General features: G+C 36.0%; 1 protein-coding gene across 7 annotated transcripts in view; it reads left to right on the top strand.

Annotated features, from left to right (window-relative positions):
- Positions 1 to 11498, top strand: part of SRP54 (signal recognition particle 54) — a 42986-nt gene extending 31488 nt beyond the window's left edge. For 4 of the 7 annotated variants that reach the window (XM_021695666.1, XM_044918350.1, XM_021695667.2 and 1 more), the window contains 5 exons: positions 217 to 290; positions 505 to 613; positions 6056 to 6226; positions 9571 to 9666; positions 10988 to 11498. In XM_021695666.1, coding sequence (XP_021551341.1) covers positions 217 to 290; positions 505 to 613; positions 6056 to 6226; positions 9571 to 9666; positions 10988 to 11079 — 542 coding nt within the window. In that variant the 3' untranslated portion in view covers positions 11080 to 11498. Of the gene's footprint in view, positions 1 to 216; positions 291 to 504; positions 614 to 6055; positions 6227 to 9570; positions 9671 to 10987 lie in introns of all 7 variants that reach the window. The other 3 variants (XM_044918352.1, XM_021695668.2, XM_021695670.2) reach the window with 3 other exon arrangements.
- Positions 11499 to 13449: the final 1951 nt, after the last annotated feature.

Below are 13449 nucleotides of genomic sequence, written 5' to 3'. Positions count from 1 at the left end.
GTAAGCTTCTCTAGGATAGAATCTGTCTATGTATCTCTCTATTCTCCACTGCATTCATCCTATGATCTTACCCATAGTAACTGCTCAGGAATGTTTATTGATTAGATGTTTTGCGAGTGTGCTTCAAGATGAACCCATGACTAAGAAAAAGATTAATTTTACTGAATGGAAATGTACATTCTCTAATGTATCTGAACCATTTATATTGTATTTCAGGTCAGTTTACATTGCGAGACATGTATGAACAATTTCAAAATATCATGAAAATGGGCCCCTTCAGTCAGATCTTGGTTAGTTATCCTAAAAAGTTTTTTTCTATCTTCTTCTGTTTTTCATTAAAATTTTTAAGAATAGATGCATTTGCTTTCGTTATTTTTGCTATTTGGATAAAAAAACATTTTAAAAACTTTGTTTCGAAATTAAAGCCAGTAGTTAAATGTGAACATTCTGAACAATTTAATCTCAAGCTATTGTTGATTTTATGTTTAAATATATTTGTTTTAGGGGATGATCCCTGGTTTTGGAACAGACTTTATGAGCAAAGGAAATGAACAGGAGTCAATGGCAAGGCTAAAGAAATTAATGACGATAATGGATAGTATGAATGACCAAGGTAAGATGGCAGATTACTTGATCTAGAGGACAATGTTCTGAATATTTACAAGTGGATAGTTTCACTGTGTTCTTGTGCACAAGATGGGCAAAAAATTTAGAATGGAAGATTATAGTTAGGTAGATTTGTAGCTGTTGGAAAGCTCTTACTCAAAGGGTTATGACTACTGGATTGACTTCATCATAGAGAGAAATGTCTAGTACAGTGTTTCTCCAAACATGCTCCAGTATTCTCCAAAGAACACTCGTTCTTCATGATGATGATAGAAATCACTTGAGAGTTCTGTAGTCAAATAAATTTGGGGGAATTCTGGGTTAAAAAACTATTAAGTTTATTTATTATAAGTTTCCTCAGAACTCTCATATGCTAACATGAATTGGAAACCTGTAAGAGAGATAGTTTAAGCAATGTTTACAAACTTATTTTGCACTGAAACTCTCAAGATTTCAGTCTCTTTTTGGTGGGGGGAGAGAGAGCGTGTGCGTGCACAAGTGGGGGAGGGGTAAGCAGAAGAAGAGGGAAAATATACCCTCAATAAAATACTTTCCTGTATCTCCAGTCTCTTCTTACCTACTGACTTTTCTTCCCCATCAGCATATAAACATTCTTAATTTCACATTTTCTGGGCTGTACTTCTCCCTCATGCTTTTTTACTCTTTTTTTCTCTTTTCAGTCAAACTTCTTGAAAGAACAGTTGGTATTTTTCTCAAACTACTGAAATCTGACTTCTGTCCCCACCACTATGTGGAAATAGACCATACAAAGATTTCCAGTAACGTACTGGGCTGTTCCAGTGAATTTTTTTCAGTCTTTTTCTTGACCTTTACAACACTGGCTGTTGTTAATCACCTTTTTTTCTTGGCTTCTGTTATACCATCTCCCCAATTTTACCCTTACCTTTCTTGTTAACTCAGTCACTTTTTCACCCTGCCCCTAAAGTGACTATATACTACAGGTTCTGTCCTCAGCCAATGTTTCTTCTCATTCTGCTCATTTTCTTTGAATAATTCATCCACTTCTGTGCTTTCTCTACTGCTTGACCGATTATTTTTTGTAGTCTCTACCTCTTTCCTGAGCTCTAGGCTTTCATAGTAACCCAAATAAGATTGTGTCTTTCTCATCTCTGTATCTTCAACACCACAAAAAGTTTTGTATGTAGAATTAATAATTGCAGCCATATCTAGAGTATTTACTCTGTCCTGAGTGCTTTACATATATTAACCCATCTAATCATCATAGTAACTCTCAAGGGACAGTTCTGGGGTTAAAAGCCATTATTATCTGGCTTTTGCAGATTAGGAAACTGAGATACAGGAAAGTTGAGTAATTTGCCCAAGGATGCTAGCTACAGAATGGAGAGACTGGGCGTCAACTCAGGCTTTCTGGCTCAAGAGCTGGACCACCTCTTTTCTAGATGCTCACTAAATGGTGGGCAGACATCTCTATTTACAGGTTTGAAAGTTTTCTGAGGCACGGATCCAAAATGTAGTTTTCTCCCTTGGTGAGTGACACTTCCATCTGTCTGATAGAGATCTATCTACTCAGTTACCCAAGCTAGAAACTGGGGTCAACCTAGATTTATATCCTTGCTGATTTTCTGTCTAGTGGTTCTGTTGATTATGGAGATGAAGGTATTGAAGTACCTAACTTTTCTCCTTTTAGTTCTGTAAGTTTCATGTCAGGTAAGCTCTTTTGTTGGGTACAGTACACATTTAGGATTGTTAGGTCTTCTTGGTGAATTGACCTTTTTGTCATTATGTATGTAATGTCCTCCTTTGTCCCTGGTCTGTTTTGTCTAATATTAATATAGCTTTCTTTTAATCAGTTGTTTGCATTGTTTATCTTTTTCTATCTTTTTACTTTTAACCTGCCTATATCATTATATTCAAAGTGAGTTTTATGTCAACAGCATGTAATTGGGTTATTTTTTTTCTGTTAACACATTCTCATATACTCTCTTTTAGCGGATATATTATTGATATATTAGGATTTAGTTCTGCCATTTTATTTTTTGTTCTGTTTGTTCCCTGCGATTTTTGTTCTGATTTTTCTTTTCTACTTTCCTGAGTTACTTGAATATTATTTAGTATTCTATAATTATTATAGAATAATTATTATTTATAGGTTATTTAGTACCTATAATTTTTCTGAGTGTATTTTAAAAAATAATTTTCTTAATGGTTGCTTTAGGTATTACAATATGCATACATATTGAACTGTGTGGTATTACAATATGCATATACATTTAAACTTAACGCAGTTTATTTCTATTAGTTTTTTACCACTTCTAGTGGAATATAGGAACCTTAACATTACCTTAGGTTTAGTGAGTTCCACTTGCTAAATAATTCTCATATCTTCCCTCTTCCCTTTGTCTCTGAGTCCCCTACATTAGTTCACACACTCATTATTTCTTACCTAGATTGTTATACAGTAGCTTCCTAACATTTCCCTTTCAACTTTTTCACTTCTCTTTCTAATTTGTCTTCCTTACTGCCACAAGAATGGTCTTTCTAAACATAAAAAATTTTGGGACCAGGGGTAGCTCACTTGGTTGAGCATCTGACTCTTGGTTTCGGCTCCGGTCATGATCTCGGGGTCATGAGATCGAGCCCCATGTCCGGCTCTGTGCTGGGTGTGGAGCCTGCTTGAGATTCCCTCTCTCCCTCTTTCCCTCTGCCCCTCCTCCTGCTCGGGAGCTTGTGTGCACTCTGTCTCTCTCTCAGATAAATAAATAAATAAAATCTTTAAAAAAAAATTCTGGGATCAGGCTCTTTCAATGGCTCTTTCTTGTTGTCATGATGAATTTCAAACTCCTAAGCCTGGCATACAAATTCTGTTATAATCTTGTCCTTACCTACTTTTGCAACTTCTTAAATCTCAGCTCTTATCAAGCTTGGTTTCTTCTACACAAAACTTTTTATTCTTTTTTTTTTTTTTTTTTTTATTTTTATTTTTTTTTTTTTTTTTTTTAAAGATTTTTATTTATTTATTTGACAGAGAAAGACACAGCGAGAGAGGGAACACAAGCGGGGAGTGGGAGAGGGAGAAGCAGACTCCCTGCCGAGCAGGGAGCCCGATGCGGGACTCGATCCCGGGACTCCAGGATCATGACCTGAGCCGAAGGCAGTCGCTTAACCAACTGAGCCACCCAGGCGCCCTTTTTTTTTTTTTTTAATATTTTATTTATTTGACAGAGAGAGACACAGCGAGAGAGGGAACACAAGCAGGGCGAGTGGGAGAAGGAGAAGCAGGCTTCCCGCCGAGCAGGGAGCTCGATGTGGGATTCGATCCCAGGATCCTGGGACCATGACCTGAGCTGAAGGCAGACGCTTAACAACTGAGCCACCCAGGCGCCCAAAACTGTTTTTATTCTAAACATCCATGTTCTGCTTTGTAGAATGTCCCTTGCTTCTTTCTCTTGTTTACTTAACTCATATTTGTCCTTTAGGACTACTCAGTTAAAGAAGAACCATCAGCATGGAGCCTTTCCTGACTTCCTTTCTTCTTTTTTTTTTTTTTTTAAAGATTTTATTTATTTGACAGAGAGAGACACAGCGAGAGAGGGAACACAAGCAGGGGGAGTGGGAAAGGGAGAAGCAGGCTTCCCGCCGAGCAGGGAGCCCGATGCGGGGCTCGATCCCAGGACCCTGGGATCATGACCTGAGCCGAAGGCAGATGCTTAACGACTGAGCCACCCAGGCACCCCGTGACTTCCTTTCTTCTTTAAATTATGTCCCCTTCTGGCATTTGTTTAATTCTGTCATACTGCTTACCATGATGTGCTGTATTAGCCTGTCTTCTTTCACTTCACTCCACTTTAGGTCTTAGAATACATATTTCCTAAATATTTTATGGTGAAGATGTGGCTTAAAAGCTGCATTTATGAAATGGATTTAGGTTTTAATGACTGTAAGTTTATTATGAGATAATGTGCTCCTTATTTACATTGTATTGGATTTCAGTTCACTTCTGGATGATATGCTTAGAGGGCGTAGACAAATTAGAAAATATTAGGAAATCAGGATAATAAATGGAGTTCTAGAAGCACCTCGGTGGCTTAGTCGGTTAAGCATCTGTCTTTGGCTCAGGTCATGATCCTAGGGTCCTGGGATCGAGCCCCGCGTTGGACTCCCTGCTCGGTGAGGAGTCTGCTTCTCCCTCTCCCTCTGCTGCTCCCCCTTGCTTGTGCTCTCTCTCTCTGTCTCTCTCTGTCAAATAAATAAAAATAAAATCTTTAATAAAAAATAAATGGAGTTCTAAACCATGTTATAAGAGGAACAGTCAAAAGATTTGGATATTTGTAACCTAGAGGAGATTCATCAGAGACTTGGTAGCTCTCAAATATTTGAAAGCCTTATTCTTTGTGCCTGGCAAGGAGACATGTATGCAAATAGGAAGAGGTGCCAGGCAAATTTATTTTATTTTAATATGTAAAAAGATTTTTCATAATTACAGGTATGATAGAATAGCATAGATTACTATATTTTAGATATTAGATAGTGGGCCATCTGGGAATATTAAGACAGGCTAGATGACCATTTATTGGGGGATGTTGTAGAGAGAATGCAGTTGTAATAGAAATTTTGACTAAAGTCCATTGCATTCCTGAGATTGTATACAGCGAAAGCCAGAAGAAATGCACCTCATATTCTAAGAGTTATAAATACACTGGAGGGAATTAACTCACTCTTTTTGTCACAGAAAAGATTAAAATACTAGTAGTAATTATATGGAAAATATTACCATTATTCCGTTGATGATAGATAGAACCTACCTACTTCTGTTGCTTAGATGCCTAAATTTATGATTTATTTTTATTTTCTTAAAGATTTTATTTATTTATTTGAGAGAGAGAGAATGAGAGACAGAGAGCATGAGAGGGAGGAGGGTCAGAGGGAGAAGCAGACTCCCCGCCGATCAGGGAGCCCGATGCGGGACTCGATCCCGGGACTCCAGGATCATGACCTGAGCCGAAGGCAGTCGCTTAACCAACTGAGCCACCCAGGCGCCCCCTAAATTTATGATTTAAATGTTAATAGTTATTTAGAGCTAAAGTGAGCACTTTTCTTTTTTGAAATATACCTTATACTTTTAGTATATGCTCTGAGGAGCAGTTGGATATGAGATATGGAAAAGGTGGACATGGGTTTTAAAGGTTTTCAGAATGTTCTATTTTACTTAGTTCTATTTTACTTAAACTGTGGGGTGAGTACATGTGTATTTTGTTTATTGTTTTTATAGCTTACAAATATTATAGATGTTCTTTTGAATATGTTTAATGTTTAAAAATCAGATGCAAACATGGCAGGTGATAACATTTATTAAATCAGGTGGTGGTTTCACCATTTTATTTTTGTGTGTGTATGGTATTTGTACATAACTGTTTTGATAATGAATGTTAGTTGTATGTAAATGAAAGTAATTAATCCTTGTCTACAGAACTTGACAGTACTGATGGTGCCAAGGTTTTTAGTAAGCAACCTGGAAGAATCCAAAGAGTAGCAAGAGGATCAGGTGTGTCAACAAGAGATGTTCAAGAACTTTTGACACAATATACCAAATTTGCACAGATGGTAAAAAAGATGGGAGGTATCAAAGGACTTTTCAAAGGTAAGAAAAGTAACAGGCTCCTCATTAGTTAACATAGTGAAAGTAAAGAAAGAAGTTGAAAAACTGAAATTAAAGCCAGGGAGTACTGCCAGTATTGGGAAACATATTGCTGAATTTCATGTTCTATTTTAAGTACTTCTTGAATGTGATCTGTGATTTCTCTGTTTTCAGATTCAAGGTAATGAACACTAATTAAAAACAAACTTAATGACTTTATTTTTATGAAGATGTAATGCATATTAAAGAAAATTTAGACAGAATAAGAAAGTATATGGAAAAAACTTAAAACACCCATGACCTTTTCTCCCCAGAGAATCCTATGGGTCCTACTGCAAATAGGACTGTAACTAGTGCTTTGATATAACTAGTGCTTTCTTCTGAAACATCATGACTATTTTTCTATATTGCCAAATATTCTTCAAAATACAGCTTTTAAGCACTGAATACTCTTCCAGTTATGCTTGCATCTTTGTTTTGTGCAATGGATATTTAGGCTGATTCATCTGCTGTATCAGTATCAGTTCTTACATCAGTTCCTGTGCAGTCTTCTGGGAAGCCAGGGATTTTGTCTGCTTTGATCAGATACATAGTCCTCGCTGAATAAATTTTGTAATAATTTAAGATTTCCGGGGCGCCTGGGTGGCTCAGTTGTTAAGCATCTGCCTTCGGCTCAGGTCATGATCCCAGGGTCCTGGGATCGAGCCCCGCTCATAGGGCTCCCTGCTCGGCAGGAAGCCTGCTTGTGTTCCTGCTCTCGCTGTGTCTCTCTCTGTCAAATAAATAAATAAAACCTAAAAAAAATAAAAATAAAAAAATAAAAAAAAAGATTTCCAATTTAATGATCAAATGTTTCTTTTAGTAGGTGTTTTTTAGATTACTACTCAAGTTTAACATCTCTTCATACATTTATTAGTTTGGATTTCCTTTGTGAGTTACCCCTTAGGTTCCTTGTTCATTTGTCTCATTTTCCGCCCCCTGTTGCTTTGTAGTAACACTTTAAAATCCTTGGTTTATGTGTGCAAATATTTTACCCAGTTTTCATTTGCCTTTTATTTTTATTTGTATTTTTTAGTGAATGGAAGCTTTCATTTTTAATGTAGCCACGCCTGATTATCATTTTCTTGATTTCTATTATGCTCAGAAAAGCCTTCCCCTTGCTGATCCCACAGTACCCACCTACATTTTCTACTTGTTCTGGTTTTATTTTTTAGGTTTTTAACTTTTTATCCCATCTGAAATTTATTTTGCTGTGTATTGTGTAAGGTAAAAAGATAAGTTTACTTTTCACAGTTGTCTTAACCCTCTCTTAAAATTTTTTTCTGTATTATAAACACTATTAAAGTGAACTTATTATTTCAAAATATACTGATTAGATAATCTCCAAAGATGAAACAATACTACTGAATAGCTTTCTAAAAAGGATGAGTATTGATATAATTTTTATCCCTTTTGTCTTTGACACTTTTCTTATTTTCTTTGCTTGTTATATGCTATTTTCTTTTTCTTAAGATTTTATTCTTTCTTTCTTTCTTTCTTTGAGAGAACACGGGAGCATGCAAGCATGTGAGTGGGGGGAGGAGCAGAGGGAAAGAGAGAATCTCAAGTGACTGCCTGATGTGGGGCTCGATCTCATGACCCTGAAATCGACCTGAGCTGAAATCAAGAGTCTGTGGCTTAACCAGTTGAGCCACCCAGGCGACCCTATGCTGTTTTCTTTTCTGTGACAGGGAGAAAAGTTAGACAAACATGTTTAAGACTGGTTATAATTCTTCACATCACATGCTATTTCAGATAGTGATTATTAAACACATGTCAGTTTAACATCTTTCCCAAATAACCCTATTTTTTTTTGTAATTTATTGATTTATTTTAGAGAAAGGGAGGGGCTCAGTTGGTTAAGTGTCTGCCTTTGGCTCAGGTCATGGTCCCAGGACCCTGGGATCAAGCCCCACATCCGGCTCCCTGCTCAGCAGGGAGTCTGCTTCTCCCTCTCCATCCACCTCTCCCCCTGCTCATGCTTTCTCTCTCTCTCCTTCTCTCTTGCTCTCTCTCAAATAAATAAAATCTTTAAAAAAAGAGAGAGAAGGAGAGCACAAGTGGGAGGGGCAGAGGGAGAGGAAGAGAGAATCTCAAGCAGACTCCACGCTGAGCTGGGGGGGGGGGGTACCCAACATGGGGCTCAATTTCATGGCCTTGAGATCATGACCTGAGCTGAAACCCTGTTGGATGCATAACCAGTTGTGCCACCCAGGCGCCACTTTTTTTAAGGCCTTTTTTTTAAAGATGTATTTATTTATTTTAGAGAGAGCTGACTATTCTTGAAAGAACTACTGTAGATCCATTTATCGAAGCATTGATTGATTGCTCAATAAAGGCACAATCAAGATGAAATGGGCAGTGGATGTGGCACACAGTCTTGTCACACCAAACTCTTAATATTTTTTAGAAGTTTTAAGTCCTCAGAAACAAATACTTGTGACACTTTACCAACGGACACAATTCACATCTTACACAGATGTATTAATCATGAAAAATTTTTTACAGATTTTATCCTATGTTTTCTAAAAACATATCTTTTATTCATATTTCTTAATGCTTATTTTTATTCAGATTAGCCAGCTTTGAAGTTCATTTTCATAATGCTTTTGAGAAGTACCAGAGTTAATGTTCCTTTGAAATAATTTTGCCTGAAGCAACTCTACTTACTTATTGTTGTTGCATCGATGATCTGTTTTGCTTCCTGTCTCTTGAGACCACAGCAGTTTTTCTCTAAAGGATGCTCTTATCTGGTCTGCCTCAGAATGCATCACTTTTACCGAGTTTCATTTAAGTGGGTGGAAATTCATTGGTAAATGGAATTGCATTATTTGTCTTTCCATTCTCTGAAGCTTTTCATTATTTTTAACAGCTTCTTAGATATATACAAATCTTCGTGTTCTCCCAGTCTTATTCTTTCATATTAATTTACCAGCAACCCAGGCTCTTTCCCTATGAACCCTTATCTATAAAGTCAGGTTTTTGTTCAGCATTCTCCTATATGACTTTTAAACAATTGTTGTTACAGCTTACTATTAATAATCACTGGTTACAGTTTTGTATTAACAAAAATCATAGCCCTTAAAAAATCCCTTAAATGCCCCTTAATATAGAATTTCACTTGTCCTTTCTCAAAAATATGTATGTAATTGAGATAAAGATTAGAAGGGAATATGTACAAATAGAAATAATGTGTTAGGGTGGTAAGGTTATGGGTGATTTTTAAAAATTTTACTCAATTCATTAAACTTTCTATGATACCCTGATTATATTGCATTCTACATTGACTCAAAACCTTTTTTTTTCAGGTGGTGACATGTCTAAGAATGTGAGTCAGTCGCAGATGGCAAAACTGAATCAACAAATGGCCAAAATGATGGATCCAAGAGTTCTTCATCACATGGGTAAATACAAAGTTGTTGCCAGTTTATAAGACACAGTTTAATTTATAAAGGTTGAGGTTTTTTTTTTTTTTTTTTAAAGATTTTATTTATTTTATTTGAGAGAGAGAATGAGAGAGAGAGAGCAGGAGAGGGGGGAGGGTCAGAGGGAGAAGCAGACTCCCTGCCGAGCAGGGAGCCCGATGCGGGACTCGATCCCGGGACTCCAGGATCATGGCCTGAGCCGAAGGCAGTCGCTTAACCAACTGAGCCACCCAGGCGCCCTAAAGGTTGAGTTTTAATAAGACTTCTGTTGTGGGGCACCTGGGTGGCTCAGTCGTTGGGCGTCTGCCTTCGGCTCGGGTCATGGTCCCAGGGTCCTGGGATCGAGCCCCACATCGGGCTCCCTACTCAGTGGAAGGCCTGCTTCTCCCTCTCCCACTCCCCCTGCTTGTGTTCCCTCTCTGGCTGTGTCTCTCTCTGTCAAGTGACTGGATAAAATCTTTAAAAAAAAAAAAAAAAAGCTTTCTGTTGTCATATTATGAACACCTGTTCAAAAGATGTATGATTTGAGGGAAATGGCCATCTGAATTCTGTTGAATGGTTGTAATAGTGCTATATAATTGAGATTTTATTCCCTCTTCTGCTGCCATCTGTGTGATTTTTGAGCAAGATACTGTTTTTGAGCAAGATACTTCATCATCTTCTGTTAATGTTTGTTCCAGTGATCTTTTGCCCTAGTTTGGAATCTGGGTATTTTCAATGATGAGACTTTGAAATTATATAAGGATTTTGAAACCCAGTTATACTTTTGCTATGTGACCTATGAAGAGTTCCTTAAATTTTCTGAAAATCACAGATAATATCTCATCAGGAAATTGTGACAGTTAAGTGAGCTAATGTATATGAAGGCATTTATCAGCTCTGGGCATATAGATGTTTAATGAATGGAGAATTCTTTTCTTCCCGTAAGTCCTGTGAAACAACTCCTCCACTCCCCAGAATTGGTTACTATTTACAACAAGACTCTCTTGGACTTCCCAGAAAAAATTCTTTTGTTTAGATTTATTGACTCTGCTGTGTGACAGGTACTGTTCTAAGATCTTTTCATATATTATTTACTCCTTCTAACTTGATGAGGTAGGTTATTTTTTTTTTCTGTTTTATAGATAAGGATACTGGTGATAATACAGATTTTTAATTGGTATGTTCTTTAAGGCTGATGACCAAATTATAGTCAGATCCCAGTAAATTTTTTAGAAGTTAAAGTACTTATTTGGCAAGAGTAATGTATGTTTCAAGTTCCACTTAATAATTATCTGATTTTACTCTATTTTTACTCTAGGTGGAATGGCAGGACTTCAGTCAATGATGAGGCAGTTTCAACAGGGTGCTGCTGGCAATATGAAAGGCATGATGGGATTCAATAATATGTAAAGAAGATGCCTTAATATAAACTGACTCAGTTGATTACATTATTTGCTGAGACCTCAGAGTTTCCCTCCTTTTTGCAAACAGGAAAAAAAAAGTATTTTTCTTGCCTGTGTTGCCATTTTTCTTCCTCTTCTCATCTTTTTTCCCCTCTCCTTTTCTTCTTTTTTCCTTCCTACTTCCCTCCCTCCCTGTGATACAAGGGAGGAATATATAGTTTTTGTGGAAATCATTTTATTTTTGCTTCGGGTTTTCTTCTGTTAGTTTTCACCATCATAATACTTCTTAAGTTAAACAAATCATGATATGAAATTTAGTACTTAAAAGTTTTTAATTGTCTCAAAGGCCAAGTGTTACATTTGTAAACAGTCCTGGTCAGTAGTTACATGATGTCTCAATAAAAGTGCTGTAAAATAAACTTCAAACTCGTTATAAATTAAGGGGTTGTTAACTTCCTTTATGATTTAAATTTATCAGTGGATCACATTAAAAGGCAGACAGAAAAACCAACGGCTCTATGTCACTTAAAACTAGTCCTATAGGGCGCCTGGATGGCTCAGTTGGTTAAGCATCTGACTGTTGATCTCAGGTCTTGATCTCAGGATCATGAGTTCAAGCCCCGTGTTGGGCTCCACGGTCGGCGTGGAGCCTACTCAAAAACAAAACAAAACTAGCCCTACAAGTATACCTTTAAGCAGAAATGTCGTAGAATAACTTAACCATTAGTATTAGGAATTTTTGTTTAACTTAGAACAATTACGGTAATTTTGCCACAGAAAATCTCAGGCCTGCCATTCAAATTGAAATTGCGAATTTAGTTAGTTTATAATACGATGTTTTGTATATAGCTTCCATTTTTTTACCTCATATATTTGAAGCCTTAATGGCAATATTTGTTTTTTTTTGAAAAGCCAATTTTGTTGTTTATCACACACTAAAAAAATCTGCTTGACAAAACTGATGTACTTTGGTGATAGTTAACATATAGACCTTCCTAATGAGAAAATAATTGCATATAATGTTGATTTGGTTGTTGGTTACTTTGGATTGCTACACAGTTCATTTAGAAAAGTGGCTTTTAAATAAATTATGGAATTAATTTAAAAATACTAGAATAATTATTATACTTACTGATTAATGACATCATGAAGACTATACATATGGTGTAGTAGTGTATTTTGAGCTGTAATGGATTGATCTTTAGCAAAGGATTGATTTGTAGTAGTAGAAGAGTGAAATAAATGGCTAGTTTTTATAGTATTAATTTTTTATAATTTAGGTGTTTTAAAAAGGTCTTATAGGCTGAAGTATCTTTAAAAAGTAATGACATAAGGAATGCAACAGATTTTCTTGTTTACTTGGGCAAAGATTTTATATCCCACTAAATTATTTTTACCAGCTAAAAATTAGCATATCCCTATAGAACATTATATACCCTATATAAATGATGTATCTTGTGTTCTGCAGAAATGTCATCAAAAGGTCCAGCTATAGAAATTTGCTATGAGAAAATATTGTTTTCCAAATTAGTTTCTAATTGAATTGATGCATACCACCTTTACTGGGCAAGCATTTTTGTGATTTCTATCCTCAGAGTACCACTTTTCACTTTGACCAAAGAAGAAAATGAGACACTTAGCCACACTTGATGCTCATTGTTTTATAAGTATTTTTGTGTCTGGTGCAAATTGTATTTTTCAGAAGCAGAAATTACAGTGGCAAAGGACACCAGAACTCCTAGTTCAGCTTCCGTATCTTTTTTTTCTCTTCTGTAAGATGAGGGAATTGGAGATGCTATCTAAAATTCTGACCACATTAATTCCTCAATCTGACATCTTTAGTTATAAAAGCTATCCTTCCATCCTCACAGTTTTTGTCGAAGTACTGATGTTTTAACAGCATAAGTACCATATACCAAAATCAAATAATTTGACCAAATTTCCTTTTATTTTTCACTATTGTTAAAATTGGTTGCTAAGCTTTTTGATACCTGTTAATAGTCCCAGCTTAGACCACTAGCTAGATCTAATATTGTGTAACATTGGATTCTTCCTGAATTTTATTATAATGTTAATTAAGCATGTATCAACATAAAATTAGGTATAATTCCTAAGCTTTCAATGCTTATATAATTATACAACAAAACCTCAGAAATTAATTTCAACAAACTATAGTACCAACAAAGGGCAAATTAATGGGCAATTTAATGTAATGGATATCAGTATTCTTCTGGAACTATCATATTTGCTGGTATATAAGATAAGGTAAGTATACACAATGCATTGCAATTTTATGGAGTAATTTTTTGGAAAAAATTAAATACTTTTTATATGTAGTAAAAATATTTTAAAGTGTGTTGCATAATCATTATTTTGT

This window comes from Neomonachus schauinslandi, chromosome 9 (assembly GCF_002201575.2).
Source record: "Neomonachus schauinslandi chromosome 9, ASM220157v2, whole genome shotgun sequence".
Taxonomy (NCBI): Eukaryota; Metazoa; Chordata; class Mammalia; order Carnivora; family Phocidae; genus Neomonachus; species Neomonachus schauinslandi.
This window is presented reverse-complemented; position numbering and strand designations above follow the sequence as displayed.